This window comes from Onychostoma macrolepis, chromosome 25, assembly GCF_012432095.1.
Source record: "Onychostoma macrolepis isolate SWU-2019 chromosome 25, ASM1243209v1, whole genome shotgun sequence".
Classification (NCBI taxonomy): Eukaryota; Metazoa; Chordata; class Actinopteri; order Cypriniformes; family Cyprinidae; genus Onychostoma; species Onychostoma macrolepis.
In genome coordinates, this window is record NC_081179.1 from 23215351 (window position 1) to 23234982 (window position 19632).

Below are 19632 nucleotides of genomic sequence, written 5' to 3' on the forward strand. Positions count from 1 at the left end.
GGTTTGTGAATCAGTAGCTGATTTATCACATCAGCCAAATTACTTCAAATATTAATGGGCTGTTGGCAGTTGTTTTTTGCCTATTTGTCCAACTGCGAAGGCAATCAGAATTTCAACTCCTCCAGTTAAAGGATCTGATAGAAATGTTATGATCCTGACGTTAGTTGTGAAGACTTGGGATAAAGGGTCTTCATGGGAAAATTACTTATTGAACCAGTGGTCTAGAATGAGCTTGAAAAGTATAGTCGAGACCTGATGAAGCCGGCTGCTGTCTGGACGATTCTATTCTCAGATTAAATGTAGTCATTAGTAAATTAGAGAACTTAGTTAATGAGTTTTCCTCGGCAGGGAACGGCTGATGATTGCCTTCAGATCCCTCATTGATTTATGAATCTCAAATGATGCTTTCTATTAATGACAACTACAAAAATCATTCAGCAAAGAAACAATATCAGTAAGATATTGAGCTGATTTTGTGAGGCACATAAGAGTAATATCTGGATAGGTACGTTGTGTTTAATTCTTGCACATTTTCTTCACAGCATTACCCATTCCTCTGCTCAAATGGATAGTCAGTTTTTTTCTGGAAACATACACAGCATGTTCATAGAAAATTATCCTTTGTTATAATGTTACAGAACTACTGTCAGAAGGCAGCCCAGGTGAAAAAAAAGCATGCTTCCATAATGTACTTAAAGTGCTCTATTTTCACGCACTAATTTTGTACTTGGTACACTAAAATGATTCTTTAGTACTTCTTAAGATCATCTAAGTGTACTCAACTGTGCTATTTTGAAGTACATTATGGAAGTGCACTTGTTCTTCACCTGGGAGGTTATTTTAAGCTGAAGTAAATACAGCTGCACAAACAATGCACAAATTCTTTTAAAAGTAATTTTTTTTTTTATCAGATCAGGTTAATGTTATCCTTCAAAATGAATGACAGCTGTCACACACTTCATTATTACAACACATCTGCTTGATCAGGAACTTTTAAACAAGTGAAATGTTGATGGGTGAGTCTGTCAAATACACGGCCAGGTCATATTTCAGCCCGGACTCAAAAGGAAGATACATTGAAAACTGTCACTGTCACAAAAAAATCTCAAAAGTTGTAAAACAGACTTGATTTTCTTTACCCAAATACACAAAATATGATTAAAGAACATAAAGCCTATTTTTTTGCATTCTGAAACTCTTTTCATGAAGCAAATCTCAATTACTATAGAGATAAAAATCATCTACATGTATAATTGTCCAAATAGGCTCAATTTTCTTTCCAAATATAATATATATATATATATTTTTTTTTGTTTAATTCTGAGGTTTAGCGTGACCCAGACGCGTCTTTGAGAGATTCACCCAGACCACATTTATACAGTAAAGTGCTGCAATACTAAGCTGGACACAAAAGATACTGATGAAGCTCAAATTGGTCTGCACTCAAAACAATCCAAACACTGAGAATAAATTAACATAAATAATCATCGGCGAGAGCAGAAATGTTGGAAGCCGTTCGGAATAAAGGGCAGACAGACAAAATCTTCATAAGATGAATACTTCAACAAATTTGATTATGTAAACAAAATTTACAGCAAGCTTCATGCTCCCTCCAGTCTGCTGAGTGTGATGTTGTGTAGTGTTGGGCGGTTAGAGATGTCAGATTGGGTCGGGCTGCGGGTTAGTTTAGACTAGATAGTCCTGGTTGAGTTGGGACAGCTACACTGGATCGAGCGGTGTTTCGTGCTTCAGCCCTCCTGTCCAAAATCCTCTGTGAACTTCTTCACCTTCAGCAGGTCTTCTGTGTTGACGGTGGGGCGTGTGGTCGCCAGAGAGCGCAGCATGTCAGACTAACACACACACACACACAAATGCAATTTATAAATAAATGTAATACATGAATAAATGTTATTGCTGTGATGCAAAGCTGAATTTACAACATCATAACTCTAGTCTTCAGTGTCACATGATCCTTCAGAAATCATTCAAATATATAATTAAAAAGAGGTGTTACTTTTGTAACATTATAAATGCCTTTACTGTTACTTTTGACCAATTTAATGCAACCTTATGTGTGTGTGTGTGTGTGTGTGTGTGTCCTCATTTATTATATTTATATATACACACAGTGCTGGGTAGTAACTGATTACATGTAATCTGGATTATGAAATCTGATTCCAAAAATGAAGTACTTTTAATTAGAGTAAATTACATTTTAAAATACTCAAACTAGTTACTTTTTTATGGATTACATGATTACATTATTTACAAAATAGCAATTATTTATTCATAAGTTATTGATTCTCCCTAATTCCTCTTGTTCCTTTCTAAAATGTACTTTCACCTAATATATTTTTATTTCGAGTACACCTGAGAATTATTTTTAAATAAATTAACACATTTGTGTGTTCATGGTTCCCTGTTGGTTGTGGTCACATGACATGCAGGTACACAAATAAAATATTTCATTTTTTCAGTAAGTGTTTTATTATAATTCATTTTAAAATAACCCTAAAATCAAAATACCCCAACATTTTAAATTTAGCATTTTTACAATTTAATTATTAGCTTTTCATTAAACTCATAACCCCCTGCAGTTCCTTCACAAACCCAGTTTGGGAAACCTTGAGCTTTAATGTTTAGTGCACTTCATGTTGTTGATAACAACAAATACAATATATTTTCTTACTCTTTGTATTTTTTTATCAATATGGTACAAGATTATCCTATTTAAATCAATGTGAAAAATGAGATGGGTCAAAAGTAATCTAAAAGTAATCTGAATATATTACCTAATGTGTAATGTAATGATTACGTTACTAACTACAATGTTTGTCATGTAACATGGAATCAGTAACGATTACAATTTGTAATTACCCAGCGCGCTCTCTCTCTCTCTCTCTCTCTCTCTATATATAGATCTCAAATGTCTGGGATCAGTAAGGTTTGTAATGGTTTTTAAAGATGATGCTGAAAATTCAGCTTTGCCATCAAAGGAATAAATTGCATTTTAAAATATATCAAAATAGAAAAGAGTCGTTTTATTATAGTGTGAATATACATAATGATGTAATCTTGGCATCATTTAGTAAACAAATAGTGCATTCACTGACTGTCTGATGTATATTGTCAGGTTGTTTCTATCAATAGGCCAAGAAACTACATTCAGAGTTCATATTCAGAGCAAGTAAACTAAATATCGATGAGCAGAACTACATATTTTATTTTCTATCCACTTATCCTATTTCAATGGTTATATATGTGAAACCGCTAGCACTTAACGAACCAGCACATGATGCCAAGCTGACCAGACAGTGTTGTGATAGTCAAACTGACAGCGAGACTGTCAGGATCTCACCATGCACACTATGGGCTCCAGCAGTTTGTCACCAGGAACATCCATCCAGGTCATCTCTATGGCATCAGGGTCACCGGGGGAGCACGGGGTCAGGAGGTCATCCACCATCATGGAGCTGTTACTGCGAGACGGGCCGCGCACCTGAGGAGCAGAATCACAACAACAAGCGTTCAACTTGCTGTTCTAGATCTATGAAGATTTAAAGGGGTCGTATGATGCTGTTTCAAGTTTTCCTTTGTCTTTGGAGTGTTACAAGCAGTTTGTGCTCATATAAGATCCGTAAAGTTGCAAAGACTAAAGTCTCAAACCAAAGAGGTATTCTTTATAAAAGTTGAGACTCGTCCACTTCTTCCTAAAACGCCTCATTCAAACGCCCCACATGTCTACGTCTCTGTGTGGGAAGATTTGTAGAACACCGCCCAAATGTTTACGCAAAGAAAGAAGGCGTAACTTTTATTCTCGCTGTAGTATTGTTGTCGTGGCCAATCACAACGCACTGGATAGCTGGCCAAGAGCACGCCTCGCTTCTCAGAACGATGAGCTTCGTAAAAATCGACGCGTCTCAAAGGCAGAGCAGAGGAGTGGCAATAATGTACAGTATGTGGAAAATAATGTTTTTTTAACCTTAAACCACGTAAACAAATACACAAATATTTGGTGCAATGCAATGTTATTTTTAGCATCGTCATATCCCCTTTAAAGAAAACAATTTCATTTAAAAAATGTTATTTGACTCATTGAACTTGCAACTTTGATTCTGTCTATCCAAGCAAACAATTCTCTGCTGTTGTCCATATTTGTCCAACAACGTACTGTTGTTGCACTGTCCCTTACACGTGCAAAATGTTTTCAAACATATTTTTCAAGGTAGAGAAGTTTTGTTTTTTTCTTGTTTTGTAAGACTTTACAATAAGGTTTCATTGGTTAACTTTAGTTCATGTTCATTAGTTGTTAATGTTAGTTAACACAATACATTTGTTACAGTATTTATGAAGTTATAGTATATACAATACAGTTCTACATACAATACATTTGTTACAGTATTTGTTAATGTTAGTTAATAAACGGTTCATTGTTAGTCCATGTTAGCTCAGGTCCATTAAATAATATGAACAGAAACAACTTCTGATTTTAATAATGTCTTGATAAATGCTGAAAATAACATTAAATAAGATTAATATATGCTTTAGACGTATTTTTCATTGTTAGTTCATGTTAACTTGTGTTTAATTTTTGACAAATACCATCAATACTGCGAATATAAATATATTAAAGTTTTAAAATAAATTTATTAAGTTTTCTTGGGTTTTTTCCATTAGACAACCCTAATCTTACCATTTTGACCTTCAAACTGAATTGTAATGTTATTTTAAATTGCTGAATATTACAAATAGTGCTGTCAAACGATTAATCGCATACATAAAAGTTTTTGTTTATGAAATATATGTGTGTGTACTGTGTATATTAATTATGTATGTATAAATACACACATACAGTATATATTTTGAAAATACTTAATATAATTAATAATACTTAAATAATTTATATTATACAAATATGTTTAATATAGAAATAACATTTTTCTTAAATATATACATGCTTGTGTGTGTATTTATATATACATAATAAATATACACAACACACACACATATATTTCATAAACAAAAACTTTTATTATGGATGTGATTACAAATAATTACAAATTAATTTAAACATTATACATATTAGATAAATATTATAAAAAAATAGATCCAGACATAAATAAGTCATGTTATGAAAGCAACATGTCAACAGAGCTGCTTGACCATCTTTCATTGGTTACCTTTTTGAAGTGCGTGGCGGACTGCACTTTCCTGACCGGCTGCATGAGAGCATCTCGCACTATGATGCTGATATCGGCTCCGGAGTATCCGTCTGTTTTGTGGGCCAGCTGACGCAGGTCTGGCTCAGTCAGACTGTGAGGCGTATTTCCCAGATGCAAGCGAAACATGGCCGCTCTGGCCTGCTCCTCGGGGAGCGGGATGTAGATGCGCTTCTCAAACCTGCACCGAGCCGCGGGAGGATTCGACAGATTAAACACTGGACTTAAAACATGAGCACTTTTCTACTTTGAAAGCATTTATCAGACTGACCTTCTGCGAATAGCAGCGTCAAGCACCCAAGGAATGTTAGTAGCACCGAGAACTAATACCCCATCGTTGTTATTACCAACACCTGCAGAAAAGAGACGCCCACAAACCATCAGACAATCCCACGACAGAAGAGCTTGTGAGAAAATGATGAGGAAATCCTGCATCGTTCTGTATGTGGCTCCATTCATTTTTGGTTACACTTCATTTTACGGTGACCTTGTTACATGTACTTACTATTATAATAACAATGAATTATACATAAATAATTAATATATAAAATATATTACCCTAACCAACTATATGGTTACTTGCATAACCCTAATCATAACCCTAACCATATAGTATGTACATGTAGTTAATTAATATTACTTATTATTATTAACATTACTAACAGAGCTGGGTAGTAACTGATTACATGTATTCTGGATTATGTAATCAGATTCCAAAAATTAAGTACTTGTAAGTTACATTTTAAAATACTCATAATCAGACTACAGTTACTTTTTATGGATTACATGATTACATATTCACACAATAGCAATAAATTATTCAGATTCTCCTAATTTCTCTTTTTCATCTTTTAAATTTTCCTTTATAAAAAAACCCGATACCGATACTTTTATTTTTGATACTTGCCTGAAAAATAAGCTTTTAAATGCTATTTGAGCATAAGCAACAACATTCATGGGGCAATTAATTTCAGATTTTTGTTGCTGATTTGATGCATGTAGTTTAATTGCGAGTTCAGCGAGCAGTTTTTGATAGGAATGCACCGATACCATTTTTTCCAGTACTCGCCCGATACCGATACTTTTATTTTTGATACTTGCCGATACAGAGTACCGATACCGATATTTTCATTGCATTTGTAAATTTTTTAAATATTGGGTACAGAGAACAAAAGAGTATGTATAATGTTAATTGCTTAACTTAATTTATCAAATAGATACAGTCAAACAAAAACTTTTATTATGGATGTGATTACAAATAATTACAAATTAATTTAAACATTATACATATTAGATAAATATTATAAAAAATAGATCCAGACATAAATAAGTCATGTTATGAAAGCAACATGTCAACAGAGCTGCTTGACCATCTTTCATTGGTTACCTTTTTGAAGTGCGTGGCGGACTGCACTTTCCTGACCGGCTGCATGAGAGCATCTCGCACTATGATGCTGATATCGGCTCCGGAGTATCCGTCTGTTTTGTGGGCCAGCTGACGCAGGTCTGGCTCAGTCAGACTGTGAGGCGTATTTCCCAGATGCAAGCGAAACATGGCCGCTCTGGCCTGCTCCTCGGGGAGCGGGATGTAGATGCGCTTCTCAAACCTGCACCGAGCCGCGGGAGGATTCGACAGATTAAACACTGGACTTAAAACATGAGCACTTTTCTACTTTGAAAGCATTTATCAGACTGACCTTCTGCGAATAGCAGCGTCAAGCACCCAAGGAATGTTAGTAGCACCGAGAACTAATACCCCATCGTTGTTATTACCAACACCTGCAGAAAAGAGACGCCCACAAACCATCAGACAATCCCACGACAGAAGAGCTTGTGAGAAAATGATGAGGAAATCCTGCATCGTTCTGTATGTGGCTCCATTCATTTTTGGTTACACTTCATTTTACGGTGACCTTGTTACATGTACTTACTATTATAATAACAATGAATTATACATAAATAATTAATATATTAAAATATATTACCCTAACCAACTATATGGTTACTTGCATAACCCTAATCATAACCCTAACCATATAGTATGTACATGTAGTTAATTAATATTACTTATTATTATTAACATTACTAACAGAGCTGGGTAGTAACTGATTACATGTATTCTGGATTATGTAATCAGATTCCAAAAATTAAGTACTTGTAAGTTACATTTTAAAATACTCATAATCAGACTACAGTTACTTTTTTATGGATTACATGATTACATATTCACACAATAGCAATAAATTATTCAGATTCTCCCTAATTTCTCTTTTTCATCTTTTAAATTTTCCTTTATAAAAAAACCCGATACCGATACTTTTATTTTTGATACTTGCCTGAAAAATAAGCTTTTTAAATGCTATTTGAGCATAAGCAACAACATTCATGGGGCAATTAATTTCAGATTTTTGTTGCTGATTTGATGCATGTAGTTTAATTGCGAGTTCAGCGAGCAGTTTTTGATAGGAATGCACCGATACCATTTTTTCCAGTACTCGCCCGATACCGATACTTTTATTTTTGATACTTGCCGATACAGAGTACCGATACCGATATTTTCATTGCATTTGTAAATTTTTTAAATATTGGGTACAGAGAACAAAAGAGTATGTATAATGTTAATTGCTTAACTTAATTTATCAAATAGATACAGTCAAACCAAAATTTATTCCGACACGATTTATATTCCAAAGCCACTCGTAGGGATGTAACGATTAACCGCGAGCCGGTTGAAAATCGATTCAAATATGTGACGATTCAAATCGGTTGAGATACGAAACAAATCGCGATTCAATTAGGGTAGTTTATATGAATGCATGTCTGAGGGGAACTTACTGTCTTTAGAAAAGTTTAGATGGTATTTTTCTTCTCATCTTGCCTCTGTATAATGCATATTAAAGTTCATAAGTGCAGAGCTGCTTTGTTTACAGCGGAAACCATGGAAATGCTTAAAGCACCACCTGCTGGCAGAGAATGAATCTGCATCTCATTCAGCTCGTCTGCTGTTTCTATGCATAATTTCACAAAACTGAAGTCATACCATTCTGTTTTTGCTTCAAATTTCGAAATTATACAGTCTAATTTAGGTTAAAACTGCTCCTGCTGCATGTATGCAGCATCTTTGTTTGGATCATGATTAAAATGCAGTGGTTGCCTCTCATTTTAAATGGAAAGAGCACAGACAAAGCCTTATTTAGTTTTTATGAAGAGATTTCTTTTTATTTGATTTGGGGCTTGTTTTAAAATTTCAGTTTAGTTGTTATTTACATTTACATTATATTTACATTTTGTTATTTAGCAGATGCTTTTATCCAAAGTGACTTACAAATGAGGACAATAGAAGCAATCAAAACCAACAAAAGAGCAATAATATGCAAGTGCTATATTAGTATATTATTATAGTGTTATATTTCAATTTCACAAAGAAACGTGCAGCATTTTGTCCAAGCAATAATAAAAGAACATATTTAATTTATAATTTGTCTTAAATCTCATTTTCTTAAAAAAAATCATGAATCGAATCGAATCGTGAGTTGAGGGAATCGTTACATCCCTAGCCACTCATACAATGCAGAAACTCTCATGAAGCAAGCAAAACACGCGCAACACGCGCACGTATTTGTACAGGTGCAGAATGAGAGGGACAAGTACAGTACAGCCAAGCGCATAGAAAGTCGTGTATGCTTAAGGTTGAAAATAAATAATGTTTATAGTGAATGCCCCTATAAATTGTCTTATATTTATGATTTAGTTTTAATCCAAATGATGCGTGCTATGTGAGCGAACATCAATAAAGGTCACACAACAGATTGTGCTCTCTTTCTCTCTCTCTCTCTCCCTACCGTTAAGTAACTTGTGCATTGTTTTGCTTACTTGTTTTTGACATATCCGACCGAATTACAAACTATCCAGTGATGTCTGTGAGAAAGGTATATTCACTCACAAGCTCGCGCATCTGCGCCGGCGCCCGCTCAATCCACTCAGCGCTTAGCTTTTCAGCTCGCGCACATCAGCTATTAAGGCATTAATACTGAATGTTTAACATTATTCACTGCATACATCTGCTTCGTAGACATCCTTAACCTCTAATAACTCCATTCTGCTGCCTGTTGTTCTGTTGTCGGTGTTTCTTTGTCTGAATATGGCACTTATCACATGCTGTGTGGTATCGGTGTTTGGTATCGGGGCATTTTAACGAAGTACGAGTACGAGTACATGAGCTCAGTATCGGGCCCGATACCGATCCCTAGTTTTGGAGATTTCAGGATTCCCCCATTCGTTAACATAGGACTTCGTCTTGTATATGAGCTACCCAGAGGCATTGCAAATATGGCCGCCGAGTGAAGAGACTCTCCTTGAAAGGGACTTTGTTTTAAAATTTTATGATTTCATTAATTGTTAGCTTTTCATTAAACTCATAAACCCTCTGCAGTTCCTTTACGAACCCTAGTTTTGGAAACCTTGATGTAATAATGTTTAATGCACTTCATGTTGTTAATTACAATGAATGGAACATATTTTCTTACTCCTTGCATTTTTTACATCATTATGGTACAAGATAACGCTATTTAAATCAATGTGATAAATGAGTTAAGTCAAATGTAATCTAAAAGTAATCCAAAAGTAATCTGATTATATTACCTAAAATATGTAATGTAACGGATTACGTTACTGACTACAATTTTTGTCATGTAATCTGGAATCAGTAACGGATTACAATTTGTAAGTAATCTACCCAGCTCTGATTACTAATATTAATATTAAATGTATGATTACACTGTAACAAGGACACATTAAGATAAAGCATGTCCTTGTTACAGTGTAATTATACATTTAAGTACTGAGTAATATTAATTAACTACATGTACATAGTCTTAGGGTTAGGGATTGGTTTATGGTTAGCTGCTTAAAATTATGCATAATTTACTGTTATTACTACAGTAAAGTACATGTAATGTGTAACAAGGACACTGTAAAATAGTGTTACCTATTTTTTTTTTAATCAAGTTTAAAATGTACTTAAAATTTTAATGTTTAGTACTTTTTTTAAACCATTTTCTTGTTTTAAATGAATGACTTCTATAAAAGTGACATTAAGTATTTCCCTTACACACGTACAAAATTATTTATGTTTTCAAACATATTTTTCAAGACTTTAGTTCATGTGTTAACTAACATTAACTACTAATGAACAATACATTTGTTACAGTATTTATGAAGTTACAGTATATACAATACAGTTCTACATACAATACATTTGTTACAGTATTTGTTAATGTTAGTTAATAAACTGTTCATTGTTAGTCCATGTTAGCTCAGGTCCATTAAATAATATGAACAGAAACAACTTCTGATTTTAATAATGTCTTGATAAATGCTGAAAATAACATTAAATAAGATTAATATATGCTTTAGATGTATTCTTCATTGTTAGTTCATGTTAACTTGTGTTTAATTTTTGACAAATCTCATCAATACTGTGTAAGTGAATATAAATATTAGTTTTATAAATAAAATACATATAAATAAAAAGTTTTCTTGGGGTTTTTACATTAGACAACCCTAATCTTACCATTTTGATCTTCAAACTGAATTTTAATGTTATTTTAAATTGTTGAATATTACAAATTAATTTAAACATTATACATTTTAGATAAATATCATAAAAAAACAGATCCAGACGTAAATAAGTCATGTTAAGACTCATGTATGAAAGCAACATGTCAACAGAGCTGCTTGACCATCATTTATTCAGCAGGATGTGGTTTTTCCAGAAAGTGTTTCTCACCCTGCATCTGCACCAGGAACTCTGTCTTGATCCTGCGAGCCGCTTCGCTCTCATTCTCATTTCTGGATCCACAGAGGGAATCCACCTCGTCTATGAAGATGATGGATGGCTTGTGCTGGCGAGCCAGATCGAACAGATTCTTCACCAGTCTGGAAAAGAATTCAAAAGCAATCTTTCAGCGAGGCCTGCAGCTCATGCAGAATGACAGTCATCAAAGTGAGCAAAAACTCACTTCTCACTCTCGCCGAGCCACTTAGACACGAGGTCCGAGGAAGACACGGAGAAGAAGGTGGAGTTATTGGCCTCGGTAGCCACAGCTTTGGCCAGATATGACTTTCCTGTGCCGGGGGGCCCAAAGAGAAGAATGCCCCGCCACGGAGTGCGCTTTCCTGCATCACAGTACATACACAGACTGCAGTCCTTCAAAATGTAAATATAGCATCTTGATTCATTAGAATAAAGAGCTAATAAATGTGGACATCAAGGGCAATATTTTTGCATATTCTTTTATAACTCACAGATTACTACAAATCTTTCTGTCATCATTTGGTATAAGAACTTGCACTTCCAGTCAAAAGCTTGGGGTCAATGAGAATTTTTCATCTTTCTGAAAGGAAAGAAGTGTCTTATCCTCACAAAGGCTACATTTATTTGGTCAAAAACAGTAAAACGAGCAATTTCATGTAATTTAATATGCAATTTCTTTAAAAGCAATTTATTGCTGTGATCAAAGCTGAATTTTCAGCATTATTACTTCAGTGTCACATGATCCTTCAGAAATCATTTTAATATATATGTAATAATTATTATATATTATATTATATTATAACATTATTTTAGGATTTCTTGATGAACAGAATTTTAAAAAACTGCATTTATTTATTTAAATACAGGTATTTATGTTTATGTTTATGTAGGTGTGTATGCATGTATTTATTAATGTTTTATTTTTGTCTGTAACAAAGTCCTTAATGTCACTTAATTAACTTGATTAATTTCTTTCAAGTTAAAAAAAAAAAAAAACTTACTGACCCCAAACTTTAACAATAGTGTGTTAACTGTGCCCAAAGCTGAATATGTTATATATACAGGTGCTGGTCATATAATTAGAATATCATCAAAAAGTTGATTTATTTCACTAATTCCATTCAAAAAGTGAAACTTGTATATTATATTCATTCATTACACACAGACTGATATATTTCAAATGTTTATTTCTTTTAATTTTGATGATTAGAGCTTACAGCTCATGAAAGTCAAAAATCAGTATCTCAAAATATTAGAATATTTACATTTGAGTTTGAATAAATGACCATCCCTACAGTATAAATTCTGGGTATCTCTTGTTCTTTGAAACCACAATAATGGGGAAGACTGCTGACTTGGCAATGATCCAGAAGACGAACATTGACACCCTCCACAAAGAGGGTAAGTCACAGAAGGTCATTACTGAAAGGTGTGGCTGTTTACAGAGTGCTGTATCAAAGCATATTAAATGCAAAGTTGACTGGAAGGAAGAATTTGGGTAGGAAAAGGTGCACAAGCAACAGGGATGACCGCAAGCTTGAGAATACAGTCAAGCAAACACTTGGGAGAGCTTCACAAGGAGTGAACTGAAGCTGGAGTCAGTGCATCAAGAGTCACCACGCTCAGACGCCTTCAGGAAAAGGGCTACCAAGCCACTTCTGAACCAGAGACAACGTCAGAAGCATCTTAACTGGGCTGTGGAGAAAAGAACTGGACTGTTGCTCAGTGGTCCAAAGTCCTCTTTTCAGATGAAAGTAAATTTTACATTTCATTTGGAAATCAGGGTCCCAGAGTCTGAAGGAAGAGTGGAGAGGCACAGAATCCATGTTGCTTGAAGTCCAGTGTGAAGTTTCCACAGTCAGTGATGATTTGGGCTGCCATGTCATCTGCTGGTGTTGGTCCACTGTGTTTTCTGATGTCCACAGTCAACGCAGCCATCTACCAGGAAATTTTAGAGCACTTCATGCTTCCTTCTGTTGACAAGTTTTATGGAGATGCTGATTTCATTTTCCAGCAGGACTTGGCACCTGCCCACACTGCCAAAGGTACCAAAAGCTGGTTCAATGACCATAGTGTTACTGTGCTTGATTGGCCAGCAACCGCCTGACCTGAACCCCAGAGAGAATCTATGAGTATTGTCAAGAGGAAGATGAGAGACACCAGACCCAACAATGCAGATGAGCTGAAGGCCACTATCAGAGCAACCTGGGCTCTCATAACACCTGAGCAGTGCCACAGACTGATCGACTCCATGCCACGCCGCATTGCTGCAGTAATTCAGGCAAAAGGAGCCCCAACTAAGTATTGAGTGCTGTACATGCTCATACTTTTCATTTTCATACTTTTCAGTTGGCCAAGATTTCTAAAAATCCTTTCTTTGTATTGGTCTTAAGTAATATTATAATATTTTGAGATACTGATTTTTGACTTTCATGAGCTGTAAGCTCTAATCATTAAAATTAAAAGAAATAAACATTTGAAATATATCAGTCTGTGTGTAATGAATGAATATAATATACAAGTTTCACTTTTTGAATGGAATTAGTGAAATAAATCAACTTTTTGATGATATTCTAATTATATGACCAGCACCTGTACACTCATTATCAAAAATATTGTCACCCTTGGTAAATATGATCAAAGAAGGCTGTGAAAATTAATCTGTATTGTTGATCCTTTTGATCTTTTATTTGAAAAAATTCACAAAAATCTAACCTTTCATTGGATAATAAAAATTTAAAATGGGGGGAAATATCATTATGAAATAAATGTTTTTCTCATATTTACCAAGGGTGACAATATTTTTGGCAATGAGTGTATATTGTATTATAATAATAGGGCCCTATGATTTTCACGATGTGGAAAATGCGGAATGTCACGGAATTTGTCAAACTTTGAATGAATTAAAAGTAGGTCGTTACACCAAAATCAAATCACGATGGAATAGTATCTGTGAATATTGCAAAATGATCTGTGAAGCCACAAAATTACTATCTAAATAGTGAATGAATGGCGCAGACGTGCGGTTTCTTTAATACACAAATACTGAAGCGTGCATGACGTTCGCGGTGATTTCAGCGTCAGCCGTCTCTCTAAATGAGGACATAAACACATGAACAACATCTCCAGAACTGCTCTGAGAGTCACTTCATGAGCATTTTACCGTTCATTTGAATAAACTGGTGTCATATCATATACACAGAGAAATGTATTCACGGCAACTGAACAGCTAGACTGAAACTTCAAGTTCTCCTGTTTATAATGATATATGGCACTTGATGCTGACTGCTAGAATAGGTCTGAAAAAAACAAAGAAACGCACAGGCGTGTCAGGTGCCCCAAAAATGTTCTAGGTCTTTAAGGGTTAAAAGGGTGTTGTTTTACACTACCATTGAGAGATTTTAACCAAAGTATGTTATAGACTTTTCATTAAGACCCTAATACCCCCAATATCAACTTGTGGAAAATGGGCACCCGATGACCCCTTTAAAAAAAAAGGTTTGTTTAATTTTCATTAATTAAAAGATAAATGAAATTAACATTTTATGCTTTCATTTGATAACCTGAAAATTTCTGAGGGGGAAAACATTTCAAAAGGCTATTTTAATAAATTAATTTGTTTTATGCATTCAAATAATTAGACATGCTCAAACAAAGAATTTGGTAACAATAATTCATATGGTGGGAAAAAAAAAACATTTCATAGGGCCTTAAACACATCATTTTTGTTAAACCTTTAATAAATTGATGTGAAATTGTATAAGTTTCATGATTTTAATTAATTAGACATGCTTTTTGATTAATAAAAAAAACGGATAAAAAAAATTGAATCCAGAAAAATTAAAACAGAAAAAACGGAACTTAGAAAAAAAATGAAACAGAATTTGGGAAAAAATTAAAACAGATTTCATAGGGTCCTATAATAACAAATTCTACTGAATAACAGAACTAATATTTGTCAGACTCTGTTTGCAGGATAACACAAGCTAGGGGATAGCAAAACATTAATCATATATCAATAACATTAATCTCTCAAATCACTACACAATCATAAGTGTGGCATGAATGAGTATAAACTGTAATAATGGCCCACAGACTGACCTGTGAACAGGTGTGGGAATTTGATGGGCAGAATGACAGCTTCTTTCAGCGCTTCTTTGGCCCCCTCCAGTCCGGCCACATCACTCCAACTCACATTGGGCTTCTCCATCACAATCGCACCTGAACACATCAACAAACACCTCATCATCATGACAGACAGACAACACGGCAGCGGTGTATTCCTTTGCATTAACACAATGAACCATCTAAGACACAGACTCACCCATCAGATGCTCCTGGAGCTTCTTTGTCTCAGGATTTTCTCCTTCACTGTCACTGTCACTTCTGTACAAACACACACACATAGTTTATCACTGAGAGCAATGGACTTTATTCATCAACACCATCCAGCAGATTAAATAAGAGCTAAAAGCATACTTGTCATTGCTCTGTGTTTCCTTCACTGGTTTCTTGCCCTGTTTGTCCTTGTTTTTCAAGTAGTCCTTGAGTTTCTCGGCTCTGTCCAGATACTGCATACACTTCCCACGGATGCTTTCCTTCGCCTTGTCACTGTGCGCTTCATCTGAGAAACCAAAGGATCAAAGCTGCGTCTTGAAATCTTCCATAAGAAATGTTACATTAACAAATGGATTACATGCAAGTACATTTTGATCAAACTTTCATAAAACAAATAAACCCCCCACACTTCTTTTTCAAATCTCTCATTATTTGCTATTTATCATTGACCAATAGGCTGCTAGGCCTCGGTGACATCAGAGGCAGAGTCTAAACAATATTTTGATGAAAAATTCTACAGACAAATATTTTGTCTAATGAACTGTGTTCAATGAAACTGTTTGAAAGTAAACAGGGTTAATTTTGAGTAGTGATCGACCAATATATCGGCCGATATTTGGTATTTTTCAAATATCGGCCGATAAGTTTTTCTGTCTGGCTGATGCGTTCGAGGCGGGACATTTATTTCGAGGGCGCTGAGAGCGGCAGCACCTGAGCACACAGCTCTCACATTCTCTCTCTTGTTTGCTGTCGTCGTTCACAGTTGTCTAATACAGATAGAAGTCTGTCTAATAATCAGATAGAACTGTTAAACAAAGGAATTAAATGTATACAAAAAGTATTATAACAATTGCTTTTATATTATTAGTAACAGAAAGGCAAACATTATAATACTTTCTCATTTGCTGATTGCATTCAGCAAATACGCATTTATATCACTTAAACAAATCTTTGAACGACTAATGAACATTTAATTTCACAAACCTTGCAAACTTAGTAGAATCCAGTTGTGAGATCTTATGAAGTGAATTGTGCATTTGTATCCTGCATGATCGCGTGTACTCTGCATGACGGTCGGTCTGGAGGAAACGCGCGAGCAACAAACTTTAAACTTGTGATTTCAAACTATGCTGCGCTTTATGCTTTTGCACAGTCATATTCATGTCATTTTCACTGTGTGCTGTATGTAAAATGACTGTTACCTTGGCTTTATTTGAACAATATGATTCCCAATGCACACAAACTTCCCAGAATACCGAGTGCCCTGTTAGTTACAGTGTTTACTTCCTTTTTAATTATATTTTTATGAAATATTTATTTATTTGTGAAAAATACTTTGTCATCTAAAGTATAAGTATATTTATTTTACACATTTATTTTTTAATCCATTTTCAAATTATTTCATTAAATAAAATTATATTGGCCACCCTGCTTTCCAAGATATCGGCATCGGCTGTCAAACAACAATATCGGTTGACCACTAATTTTGAGTTCATTTGGATTAGCATTCAGCAGATGTAGTTCACTCACATTTGATGGCGTGCAGGAAATACTCCACAGCATGCTGGTAGAGTCTCAGCGCCTCCTCATAGTTCTTGGCCTTGTCCTCCTCTGTGGCTTTAGTGACCAGCTCAATCGCTTTCTGAAATCACAGAGTTACTGACGGCTTTATGAACTACTATATGATTTATAAGTGCTCATTCCACGTCAGCTCAACCAGAGGTCTGTGAATCAATTTTATTTATGTATTTATTTTCAGGTGAAAGAACAAATTGTCAAGTTTTCACTTATTTCTTGAAGAGTGTTCAAAATGATATTTTCCAGCTTATATTTCAAGCAAAAGTCAGGCTCCAAAAAGACCTCTGGAAAGGTTGCAGGGTCATTCGGTGACAACTCAACCAGAGGTCCCCGGCTCAAATTTTTGATTTTGATAATATTTTTTTCTGAAGAAAGACAGACATGTATAGTGATGAAAGACAAATTATTAAATGTCATGGATGAATGTTTACTGAGTTCTCCACTATTTTGTAGAGGGGGGTCAAAATGGCAATTTTCACCTAAGATTCAGAGCCAAATTACAGAGGGTTAAAAATGACTTTAGAAAGATGGCAGCTTCACAATGTTATTTTTACACAGAGATTGGTAGGTCTGTTAGTAAAATCTGTTGACTTGAGCAATCTTTGTTGCATTATGTGCCAATGGTGACCATTCAAAAATGGGGAAAGAGCACTTTTCAAGTTTTTTTCTCCAAAGTCTGCATGCCTGTAACTCAAAAAGTATTAAATATATCTTAATGCCCTTTTAGATACTTGGTCTTAACTAACTTTACTTTTGGCTTCTTCATTTTTAAGGCCCCATATGGTTCGGTACCAGAGATATTGGAATTTCAATATGGCTCCATGAGTAAATTGTTAAAATGTACATATTTTCAGTGGTCATAAACCACTAAAAATATTAAATGGCATTTCAATTCATATTTTGGCTATGCATGTTTATCTTTCTTCCGAAAAAAAAAATATTAGCAAAATCAAAAATTTGAGCCAGGTAAATTTCTGAAATTTGGTTGATTTGACACGGAATGGCCCTGCAGCTTCATTCTGTCAAGAAATATTGTAAGTATATTAAAAGAAAATTGTTGTTGTCTACACTCCCAGAACAAACTATCCTTTTTGAATATATTGGTATATTATCGTTTTGACTATTGAACGCCCTGAACAATTGTGAGATGTAATGATGTGTAAGACGTTAAATATTAACTGGATGAAAACCAGAAGGTATCGGTTTTGATCTTTTCCACACAAAAAACGACGGTCTAGAGTACAAATTTTGTTGAAATCAGACATTAAACAAAAATGTACAAATCTTACATTTTTAGAGTTCAAAAAGATGTTAATGACCATGTATTTATTTTAATAATAATAATAATATGTATATGATTGAGGGAAACTAGATAAATTGCTAGTTTAAATATTATTTGTTTATCAGATGTTCCTCTTTGGATGCCAAAAAAAATTTCATTTTGGACACTTAAATGGTACAACTGAATGATTTTTTTTAATTTTCTTTCTTTATTTTCTGGACCTACACAGACAGGCTCATCTGCCATTAAGGAACATGCATCCTCAATGCAATAAATGAAATACTTATTTAAGCATTTCACCTTTTGCCTTGAGAATACATGCATCTTGAAAAAAAAGTATATTCTAAACCTGAAAAGTTTAAAAACATTAGGTACCTTTTGTGTTAGTCCAATTTTTGGATTAAATTTGTTGGTATACAATGGGTGCTGAAGGTCTTTTGATCTGCTTAATATATTAGGTAAAAATTGTATTTGTAACCCCTGTAGAAATTAATGCATTACCTCAGTAAATACTGCTCAACCTGTGTCAGTTCCAAAATATATGGCCGTGCAAACAGTGTTCAATTTCAAAAATATTTTTGTAAATACTGAGTAAAATATGAGTTCATCTAAATTCAGCAATTCTGCGTACATCTAACTTAAATTGTATATGACGGTTTTCAAATTAATATTATAACTGTGTCACTGTCTGTCAGACTCCTGCTAACCGTTTATCTATGGGTAGGTCTATACATTTTCTGCTTATTTTCAGAATGAATTCCAAATAAATATCGTTTAGCTATTTTAATTTCAGCAACTGTGTGTACAATTGATTTACTGTCATTTGTAGACTGACAGATAAACAGGCCTACAGCTACAGTAATAAATCCACAGCAGCCATTCAAAAAAATGACTTCATGAAAGCATGACATACTTAAACATACATTTCGACTGACATCTCTGAAAAATTAGTCCTGTATTCAGTAATATCTGATCTCAAATGAATATGAACTGAAGTGAGGTTTGTTTACATGACTGCTTGTCAAAGACAGCTACCCTTTCAACATCCTCTCCGCTGATTTCTGATATCTCGTTTACATCGCTAAACGCTCCGGACGTGTGAATTATGAACGATAAGTCATTACAGTTGATTTCTTTAGTTAATGTCTAGTTATATGATGATGAGCTAAAGCTAAAGCTAAAGCTAATGTAAACTCACCTGCAGTGTTGACGTTGTCATTTCATCTCACGCGCCAGCGGTTTCACTGCAGTGTCCTATTAATAGTATTTATAATATATTCAAATTGTTCGTTAAATAACGAGAACAATAAAATAAATAATTTAATGAAGGTTCATCTAATGTGATAGCTAAGTGAACACAGAAACGGAAGTTGCTACCCTCACTCCCGTACTGTCCTCCG

The 19632-nt window shown here is 34.5% G+C and overlaps 1 protein-coding gene across 1 annotated transcript; it reads right to left on the minus strand.

The window, feature by feature from the left end:
• Positions 1 to 65: 65 nt before the first annotated feature.
• vps4a (vacuolar protein sorting 4 homolog A) lies at positions 66 to 19620 on the minus strand. The gene is made up of 11 exons (XM_058766387.1): positions 19431 to 19620; positions 16903 to 17014; positions 15514 to 15658; positions 15359 to 15420; positions 15136 to 15255; positions 11240 to 11396; positions 11008 to 11156; positions 6917 to 6998; positions 6607 to 6826; positions 3359 to 3499; positions 66 to 1850 (listed from the first exon to the last, which is right to left on the minus strand). Exons 1-11 carry the CDS (start codon positions 19449 to 19451, stop codon positions 1749 to 1751), a joined length of 1311 nt encoding a protein of 436 aa, XP_058622370.1. The 5' UTR covers positions 19452 to 19620; the 3' UTR covers positions 66 to 1748.
• Between the last annotated feature and the right edge of the window lie 12 nt (positions 19621 to 19632).

Bases quoted from the DNA above. Each gene is read 5' to 3' on its own strand.
- vps4a (XM_058766387.1), bottom strand. From the start codon at position 19,451: ATGACAACGTCAACACTGCAG. The intron at 6,999-11,007 runs GTGAGAAACACT...TCTTTTCTGCAG, and splicing joins GTTCCTGGTGCAGATGCAGG to GTGTTGGTAATAACAACGAT. The intron at 3,500-6,606 runs GTAACCAATGAA...TCTGCTCCTCAG, and splicing joins CCGCCACGCACTTCAAAAAG to GTGCGCGGCCCGTCTCGCAG.